Source organism: Otolemur garnettii, unplaced genomic scaffold (genome assembly GCF_000181295.1).
Source record: "Otolemur garnettii isolate 467f Iridium unplaced genomic scaffold, OtoGar3 scaffold00001, whole genome shotgun sequence".
Lineage (NCBI taxonomy): Eukaryota > Metazoa > Chordata > Mammalia > Primates > Galagidae > Otolemur > Otolemur garnettii.
In genome coordinates, this window is record NW_003852396.1 from 71,550,192 (window position 1) to 71,560,780 (window position 10,589).

General features: G+C 36.9%; 2 protein-coding genes across 2 annotated transcripts in view; one reads left to right on the forward strand and one right to left on the reverse strand.

Annotated features, from left to right (window-relative positions):
- Positions 1–7,626, forward strand: part of LOC105888081 (serine/threonine-protein kinase VRK2-like) — a 12,642-nt gene extending 5,016 nt beyond the window's left edge. The window contains exons 2-4 of the mRNA XM_012812091.2: positions 3–123; positions 2,977–3,035; positions 6,919–7,626. Coding sequence (XP_012667545.1) covers positions 3–123; positions 2,977–3,035; positions 6,919–7,541 — 803 coding nt within the window. The 3' untranslated portion in view covers positions 7,542–7,626. The remainder of the gene's footprint in view (positions 1–2; positions 124–2,976; positions 3,036–6,918) is intronic.
- Positions 1–10,589, reverse strand: part of AMBRA1 (autophagy and beclin 1 regulator 1) — a 239,126-nt gene that overhangs the window by 40,357 nt on the left and 188,180 nt on the right. The gene's annotated exons all lie outside the window — the stretch shown is intronic.

A 10,589-nucleotide genomic window follows, 5' to 3' on the forward strand; every position in this document is an offset into this window, starting at 1 on the left:
AGCCCTGTCCAGACGAAGTGACGTTGAAATCCTTGGCTACTGCATGCTGCGGTGGCTGTGTGGGAAACTTCCCTGGGAAAAGAACCTGAAGGACCCCAAGGCTGTGCAGACTGCTAAAACAAAGTACAAATCTTCAAATATTTCATCATTTACAGCACCCAGCCTGAAGGGATATAGAAAGGGAACTAATATCCCCGGGAAGATTGTCGTTCACCCAACAGGACAACCAAAGCAAATGTCTTTACTTTGAAAAATACATATTTTTTTTAAACTGGACAACTGACATAAAATCCCTTAAGATAATATCTGTAAGACCACATGTATTTGAATTACAATGCAAAATGTAAAGTGAAATATCTATTCCTTTACGTAGTGTTTTCTAAAGCTTAGATTCTAGGTGGTAGTGTTTTCAAGGGATTGTTCTTTTCAAATTAGCATTGTACAAGTTTAGAGAAGCATTATGAGCTTGGTATGATTGATACTAACTGTGCAAAGCAACAGTGTGAAATGGGACAAACAGGGCTTATATTTTCTGAGTGAGAGCAACTTACCTCTTACTCCTATCATGGAGGAAGTATGTTTTGTTGCTTAAGAAATAAACAGAATTTTTATATGATCTGTTTATATGAGATAATCCTTAGCCACATAAACATTTTTAATATTCCACATTCGATTTTTATCACCTAGATTCTGTTAGCATAAGAATTAGGTCAGACTAAAAACAGCGGATGTTAGTTACTGTTTTACAATTCTCTCACTGATCAGGCCTCAGAAAAAGTCAATTGCATATAGCAACAGAATAACCAGTTTTTCATTATATACCAGGATAAGCTCAACAGTAGTTATCCACAGATATCACAATAGGAAAAAGCAGCTAGGTTGTAAGTAGAACAAGTCACAACAGAAGTGTACAGAGGGTGAGGGGGTACCCAGTTTGTAGAAATCAATATTAAAATTCAGTGTGGCATCAGTTTTTAATAGAAAAGATAGCCTGAAGATTCAGAATAATATAAATTATATTTGTAAATACTGATCCATATTATGTGAAATATTTCTCCATTTGGAATCTTGGTAATCCTAGTCCCTTACCCCAAACTGAAACATTTATATAAGCCAGTATTAGAACTAAATCAGTTATTTATTGCGGTGATTATTGTGTTCACAATAACCCTCATGTTACTGACATTTTTCAAAATGTGCGTCAAATGAAATCATAATTATGAGCATATGTAAACAGTTTTGGTATCCAGTTTTCCAGATCAGTTTACTTGATTTGCATATGTCATAGTAGTAATGTCATTTAAAAGGCTAGCATTTTAATTCTAATTATTATATGTATTTTTCTTCTAATAAGACTGCTATTCCTTTAGTTCTTTATCATAATGCATATATGGATATATTCGTTGTAGGTTTCTATAGAGAATATATCAACATGTGTATTCACATATAATAATAGGGCATCATAAAATAGCATGCTGATAAATTAAAGATAATCTCCATTTATACTTTGGGACTTTTACATATGTTAATATCCTCATTTTGATTTGCATAATAATACATACCTATAGACCTGTAAAGCTAGTATCATATTATGAAATTTATAATTCAGATAAACTGTAGGCATTCTCAAACTTCTTATATAATGCATAACTATAATGTATTCAATTTGCAGAGAAAGTGTAACACTGCTTTTCCCCATAAGGGCATGATTGGACATTCAACCATAACACTGTATCTCCCTTACGCCCTTTATTTTTCTGACAGGTTGATATTAGATCAATGGCTTTATTGTTGCTGTTCTGCATGTGAATCACTCACTCATATCAATAATTTTAGTTAAATATTTATACAGGTTAAATATTCTTTACCTGAAATGTTTGGGACCAGATTGTTTCAGATTTCAGATTTTTTTTTTTATTTTGGAATATTTGCATTATACTTACCTTTTGAGCATCCCCAAACATAGGATTGCATAAAACACTGCCTACTGGAGAACAAAATGCACAAATAATTAAATAATTACACCCTCTCAAATGCTAAATACCTAAGGAGAAAAATTCACCAAAATTCAGATATTGCCCTTTATTACGATTTTTTGACTCAAAATTTATGTCACAGAAATTATGCCACCTATCCCTACTTTGTACAAACTTGGAGTCAAAGCATTTATACTGTAATTTCTACATTGTTTAGTGCTGGTAGACTGAGTGCTTTGAACTAGAGAGTAGAAAGCCTCAGAAGCAGTCTCTCCACCTCCTACCCTCCTGTTGCCCTTCTCCCACCCCTCACCCTTCCTTCTTTTCCATAGTGAGAGAGAAACCCACAATTCCTCTTCCTCAAGGAAGGTCATGGAAACTAGAACTCTTCTTCCCACCAAAAGGTCACACTCTTCCTTCTCCCTCGAGGACCTTCATTCCCGAGGGGTCCTGCTCCTTACCTGAGAGGAGGGAGTGTCGCAGGAAGAAGCCGAGAGACCTCCCTGGGTCTCCCTCCACCCCTGCTAGTCTTCTTACTCTCTGTCAAATCACATTTCTACACAGCTGTCCATTCATCATGGAATCTGAACATAATAACATGTTTTTCCCTGGGTCTTTGAGTCTTCATTTCTGAAGACTCCAAAGTTGTATAAAGCTTCAGTTACATTTGTTATGCTTTCCTCTTGTTAACCTGTCTTGTATAGGAGTGTTGCCTGTGCCCCCTGTCACTGAGGTGGGAGGAAAAGTATCACACCTTTCTGTCCCTACTTTAGTTTTTAGGTGATTGATATAATCACTTAAAATATATAATATAAAAATAGTCAATAGGAATTAAGAGATCTCTCCAACTGCTACTAACCTTCCTATTCATTATAGGTAGGTAAAAAAAGCATTGAAAGTCATAATTTTGGTGACCTATCAACACAGAATTAGATTTGCTTTCTAATCAAACATTGAATCATGGGACTGAAAACAAATTCATTGTGTTTTTCTGTTTTAGTCTGTTGGATGAGCTCCCTGAGTCAGTGCTTAATTGGGCTCCTTCTGGAAGCAGTTGCTGTAAGTCAATGCTAACTTCTCCCTTCTTTTATGATTTACAGGTCACCCACACTTTGTCACTTTTGTAGCTTTTGCTTAACCCAGGCACTCCTAGTCCCCTCAGGGTAGAAGGAAACTCACCAGGGTTGCAGAGAGCTTGCTAGAGAAGAGAATATTTAGATCATCTTTGACTTTAGAATACAAGAACCCAATAAGAAAATATTTAGATGGTATTCTAGGCTATGCTGATTGCACTTTTTGAACGATAAATATTTGAGAATCTTGAGCGAGTTTAATAATTAATTGTATCTGTTGTTTCTAAGTTAAGTCTTTGTTTTTGTCCCCTAATATATTGTTGAAAGAAGATAAAGTTGACCTAAGGAAAGACTACTTTTAATTGGTAATTTAAGAAACCAAAACATTAAACACTTGAACACTGTTTACACCTGGGTTATGCTGTGACTGAATTGCTAGCAAATTTTTTTGATTAGCAAGGGTCTATGATTTGGGGATTCGGAGTTGTATTTCATAAATGGTTTTCCCTTTCAAGTTAGTGTAGAACCTTTTTGAAGACTTTAGTTCACAGTGTTATCAATATTAAATAGTAAGTCAATAGTAATTATCCAATTTCCTGTCATTTGTATATATATGTATGCCCTGATACATTATTCGGCACTAATTTAACAATTGAATTAGAGTTCTTATAAGATAAAAGGTAAGCTCCTGCCATCAGGCTTGCTTTTGCTCAGACACAAATAAGCAGAGTGAATCTTGTTTTCTGTTTACCTTGGGTAGTATCAAAGTTAGTTTTTAGCTGACTTCTGAAAGTCTGGCTGAGGTCAAAAAGCATCAGTTTTTATCTGAGAGTTTAAAAGTACATGTAGAATTAAATCATCTTAAATTTATATTGACAAACCGCTCTTCTTTAACTAGAAACCAGAACTTTCATTTGCATAGGAAAGGAAAGAGGAGTGAACCCCTGGATTTCAGGAGTTCCATAAGTCTGTCCTCATGTAAATCTTTGCCCTTTCTGTAGTTCCTATCTTAGGATGAAGGCTGCCAGACAAGGAAGATTCTCATTTAGAGAGATGGGTTGGAAAATGAAAGTTTTATTTTTATAACTGCATTAAATAAATTGGCCAAAATGACACTATTTCTTTTGGGCTAATATTCTTATCAGCACTTTTACCAAGTCAGACAGTTAATGTTTTACTCAATGGGACAGAAAGAGAAGGAGATGTCGTTAATTGTTTTAATTATATATCTCTTACCTTTCTTGTCACTTCTATAGAAAAGATAACCATTCAACTGAGGATTAGGAAAGAAACCCTGATTCCCTGGATTGTACAAGATAAATTATTTGGGGCCTGTGTGTATTGTGTGATTCTTCTGCAGTTAGAGATGAGTTAAGGTTTATGTCTGGATGAGAGAGACACCCAGTTTTTCTTTCTCAGTACAAATCATTTATTTGAATCTGTACTGTTATTTATAAAATGCATATTTCTGTTTCAAAAGCACAAAATGTTGAAACTTTAAGTGACAATTTCTTAAGTTAGGAGGTTATAAGGAGGGAAAGCTCACCATGAAAATTAAAGAAACTAATTTACAAAAGGTTTATTACTAAAACATTTTATGAAATAAAATAACCAAGAAATTTGCAGCGTACATGTCCACATCAATTCAATAATAGTTTTAAAAGTTTTAAGGCTGACCACATTGGCTCGTGCCTATAATCTCAAGAGGAGTGGGATTAACACTCCACTTCAAGAGGACAAGGTGGGAGGATTGCTTGCAGCCAGGAGTTTGAGACTAGCCTGAGCAAGAACGAGACCCCATCTCTATAAAAATTAGAAAAACTAGCAAGGAGTGGTGGCATGTGCCTCAGTCCCAGCTATTTGGGAGGATGAGGCACTTGAGCCCAGAAGTGTGAGGTTGCAGTGAGCTATGATGGCACCATTGTACTCCAGCCTGGGCAATAGAGTAGACTCTGTCTCTAAAAGAAAAAAAAAGTTTCTATCTCTTAAAATGATAGTAATGATAATAATATTTCACTAGCTTAAAAAGCAGATGATTTAAGAATGTCGTAATTTTATCCCACTCAAAGCATTCTATTTCGTAGCTCTGGAAAGATGCTAGTAAATGTAAAAATGTAGTTAATACAATAAAGCCGGATCTTGAAAGGCTAACATAATAGTATCAGATTCAGGTTTGTATGATAAATTTGTAACAGAGGATCTTTTTCTTTTCCTCTCCTACCTTCTGGTCCCTCATTTTTCCAAGCCCTAGTCCCATTAAGGCTTTGTGGCCCAGCTGCTGTCAGTTGGACTGCCACGAGTTTTCTATTGTCTTGTAACAGCGATTTGTTCCCAGCACACTCTCGGTTCTCGTCTCCATCTGGGACGTTCTGGTTAATGGAATTATAATGTATACATAACTTGGCTTACCAATCTTCAAAGACAAAACAACAATATTTATATTAAAATAGTGGTGAATGTCATTTTTTTCTTTTTATCATTTTGGTCATCCCTTTAGAATTTGGACACTTCTCCAAGGGGCTTCACAAAACATGTTATGAATTTGGCGATAAAACAGCAGCAGTTGTTAGTTAACAGAGGTGTGGTTGACTGAATGCTAGATGACAAAATTTGATGTAGCTCAGAAGAGAGGAAAATAGTAGGTTGCACGATTGCTATAGTGGCCCAGGAGGAGAAAACCCAGAGACAAGCTAACCACATTAGCTTCATGTTACTAGAACATAACCTCTCAACTCTATGTTGTAAAATGGCCCCTCTAGCTTTAATAGAGGAAAGGAGTGATTACTATTCCTTTTGGAATTTTTCCCTGTAGGGAGTGCCTCTGCAATTCTCTTGAATGGAGGTGGGCCTAGAGGGGAAGTGAAAGATTAGGAAGTCACTTTTGCTGACTTGTGAAGCTTCCCAGATTTCCCCAGCATGGGACATAAACAACTAGGTGAGAGAATAAGAAGTTCCTGTGTTTGGGTTAGTACTGAGATTGGAAGTGGAAAGGCATACCTAAATATATCTTTGAGCAAATGAAACATGCCAGTTTTTAAAATGTATGTAGTATTTTTGGTACTTCTATCCCAATATTAAATCATACCTCTATTTGAAACAAAAATGCAAAATAGGAACATTTTAATTTACGTATGTTTCTAACTTTTGGTTACTACTTGTATGTACCTTTTTTTTTGGAGAAGTAAGGCTATATGTTGCTCTAGGAAACATTTCTTTACATTAGAGAAAAAATAAAAGGTGGCAGTTCCTTATTCTACTGATCTAAAATCAAGAAGACTGCTGTGAATATACCAGGCTAGCTGGGTATGGAGGAGTTGAGGGAGGTTTCATATATTCTAAAATTAATCATAGCTAACAATATGGTATTTAAGGTCATTTCTACATGTACTGTTATAATGCCCAAATCAAAGTCTTAATTAAAATTTGCAATGATTTTTTTTCCTTTAAGGAGATTTGTAATAAGTAGCACTTGATTTTAACTGAATTTTTAAAAGTTCAACATAAAGTATGAAGCACGTATATAGTCTATTATATTATTTATGTGGTACTTAGTAGCACCTCATAAATCAAAATCACTAATTGTTCAAATTTGTTTCTCCCATAGGATTAATGCACTATAATTGTATCAACAAAGATATGTAAAAATATTACCAGTTTGTCCCATCTTATTAAATCCATAGGTCAGTGTACTTCTGTCACTTTTGAGTATCATTTAAAAAGTTCTTTTCATTGAATTTTTCATTTCTAATTTCCTCCGGATGTGTGTGGGGGGGGTAAGAATGTATATGAGAGAAAGATGTTGAGATTTGTGGAATCTTGACAATTCTTGCAAATTATGAATGAAATGTAAAATATTTAATACTTCACAGATGAAATAGCCCAGTTCTTGGAATGTGCTTATAGTTTAGCATATGACGAAAAGCCAAATTATCAAGAGCTCAAGAAAATTTTGAACCCGAGTGGCATTCCTTTAGGACCATTGGAATTTTCCACGAAAGAAGAGGGTGTAAATGTGCATACTCCAAACAATCAAAGAGTTGATTCACGAAAGGCTGCAACAAAGCAAGTCAATCAGATGCAAAATAGGTTAATAGGAAAAAAAGTCCACAGTGAAAGAAGTGGTGAGTCCTGTACAACACAGAGGAAAGGGGGAAAGGAGAAGACGCTCATGGGACTGGTGAACAGTGAAGCAGCTCAGGAAAGCATAAGGAGAAGACAAAAATACCAAGATGCTCAAGAACTTCTGAATGTAGTAAAGCCTTTCCCACAAAAATTCAGCTATATACAATTCCCAAATTCGTTTTATAAATCTCATGAGGATTTTATCAGTCTAGATACATTTAACAAGTCAAGATCTCCGTCTGGGTATAAATACACTTCCCCAATTAGTATAGGAGTCACAGACTTAGACAGATCTTCAGGACTATATTATTATGTCTTCATCATACTTGTCCTTTTGGTGTTAATATGTCTTGCTTTGTATTTTCTCTGAAGATACAAATAGAATCCTTGTGTTTTTTTTAAAGTTTCCAGTTCTTCATTATTTTAGGGTTTCCTCCCAGACATTTTCAAGGTAATTGGCTAAAAAAATAAAATTTATTAAGATATAAAAAAAAAAAAAAAAAAAAACCACACTGATTAGGCTATTGTGCCAACTCTCTGGGGCTGTCACCTACAGCACTATTACACATAAAACTGAGAAGGGACTACAAGGATGGTTCTGTTTGCTAACTAATAAAATAATGACATCTAAATACTCACTGCTATCACCATTAGGCCTCTCTACTGCTCACTTCCCAATCTACCATCTGCTCTAGCCTGCATGGCTAGATTTATCTAGTTAGTTCTGAGACCGTCTGCTACTTACTCAGGGTCGCAAGCCCATTGCCAAAATAAAAGGACATCTTCTTCTCCTTCTCTGGATTAACACATGATTCCATTTGGGAATAGAGAATCAAAGGAATTGGGAGAACCTTCAGAAGAGAAGCAAATCCACCTTGGTTTTCTAATTTTGAGACTGGGATAATGCTCAGAAAGATAAAAAGCAATTAACAATTTAGACTAAGCACCAAAGGCAGGGAGAGACAGAAACTTAAAGTATTAAGTAGGACATGAAAATAAAAGAGATGGGACTCTATGGATTTTAAGACAGGTTTGTGCAATTGCCATTTTGTCCACATTTAATTTCTCAAAAATGCACAGTGAGTATTTTATCAAAGTAGGCTTTTCCATTATGTCTTGCTGTCAACAGAAATCTAACTGGCCAGGTGCAATGGCTCATGCCTATAATCCTAGCACTCTGGGAGGCTGAGGTGAGTGGAGTGCTTGCACTAACAAGTTCAAGACCAGCCCAAGTAAAAGTGAGACTGTCTCTACTAAAAATAGAAAAATAAGGCAGTCATTGTGGTGGGTGCTTGTAGAACCAGTTACTTGGGAGGCTGAGGCAAGGGAATCATTTGAGCCCAGAAGTTTGAGGTTGCTATAAGCTAAGACTCTAAAGCATTCTATACAGGGTGACAGAGTAAGACTTATGTGTATTAATTTGTATTTTGTTCAAACATATAGAAGCCGATAATGACCCTCAAAACTCATGCCCAATATGAAAAAAGCATTTGACTGTTTACTGGGACAAAGGCTAGGAATAGAATACAGGTAAGGTTGTCTTTCTGCTAGAAAGCTTGGCTCTAAGCCCCTGAAAAACTGGGCACATAGACAAAAAACACTTTGTCAGCCTCAAATCCAGGCCACTGTATTTATATTATATGATAATGATTCCAAGTCAATGGCTAGCTCCCAATTTTTTTGCCACCTCCCCTAACTTCGCCTAATTTCACAATTTCTCGCAGCTATGCAATAAGCTCAGAAAGATATGGAAATAATAAATAAGAAGAGAACAGTAGAAATTATAACAGCTTCTCCAGCAGCCTAGTCAGTCTCAGAAATTTTGCAGCTAATTGTCTAGGGTTTTACTTGTACCCTAATAAAAGGGAGATGCAATAGGCACAAAATGATTTGGTATCTCCATTTTAGCGAGCACTGGGTGGTATGTTTATAATACCCTTTTTATTTAAAAGTTCCAATTAGCAACCTACATTTATTGCTTGTTGTCTATTAATTTCCCACGTGCAAATGGAAGTGTTCAGTTATGACGGTGCTGGCAAGTGTCACTGCTTCAGTTCACTTGTGTAGCTTCCTCGGGTAAGGCTGAAATTTTGATGAATTAATTTAATTCGGAAGAGACTTCTTGGATATCTATTACTTGTTTTCTTGGCCATAGGAAACTAATGTACTTGTGACAAAAGACAACCCAAATCCTTTTTGGGTCCAATAATAAAATAAGCAGATAGAAAGAAAAAGGGGAATGAAAATACTGAGTGAGACACCAGCAGCCTCCACATCCCTGGAAATCTTTGTTGTGCTCCACGCCTTGCCTTACCACAGCAGCTGACAAAATTAGCATGCATCACCTGGAAGGCTTACTAAAGCATAGAATGCTGGGGCCAGGCCTGAGAATTTGCATTTCTAGAAAATACGAAGGTGTCTCTGATGCTGTTGGTTTAGGCTGACACTTAAAGAACTGTTGCTTTGGCTTGGTGCCTGTGGCTCAAGCAGCTAAGGCGCCAGACACATACACCTGAGCTGGCGGGTTTGAATCCAGCCCGGGCCCACCAAACAATGATGACGGCTGCAACCAAAAAATAGCCAGGTGTTGTGGTGGGTGCCTGTAGTCTCAGCTACTTGGGAGGCGGAGGCAGGAGAATCACTTGAGTCCAGGAGATGGAGGTTGCTGTGAGCTGTGATGCCATAGCACTCTACCCAGGGCAATAGCTTGAGGCTCTTTCTAAAAAAAAAAAGAACTGTTGTTTTACCAAGCAGTTCTGGATCCTTGAGTTGTAGCGCCAGCAAATGGCTTTCACTTAAATGCAAAACCCATATTGGAAAGGATGACGGGACAGTTAGCTAGAGCTAAGAATGGAAATAAAGACTAGGAAAGAAAAGGACTTTCAAATCAAAACTGCTTAAGAACTTCAGAGGGGAGCTCTAGGGGTAGAAAAAACAACACAAGAGCCAGCAGGAAACCATGTTCCAGACTCTGCAACATAATCACTCAATTAGAAATGATTTCCAAGTAAAAATGCCCTAGCAGGGAATGGGAGGGGTTAGAAATACTGATGCCCAGAGGAGCAGATGGCTCTGCCTTCCTATCAGCCCCATAAATTATAAACAAACACCTTGTGCAAAGATTGATTTGTAGCCTGTTGCTGGCTGGCCAGATGAGGCCATGGGAGTGATTAGCAGTTGCAATGCTTTTGCAAATACATTAGATACTGATTTGGAAAACCCAAGGGGGTTTAAATCAGCAGGAAAATTTCCTCTTGGTTATCTCTGGGCCCCTCAGATTTCAGAAAAAGACTTCCACAGAGCTCCAGATGATACGCTAAGCACTCCCTGAAGTCAGCACTCTATCCCCTGTGGTGCAGTCTGCCCCAAATCACACATCCCCTGGGTTTTCTCAAGGCCTATTCTTTTTTTTTTGAGA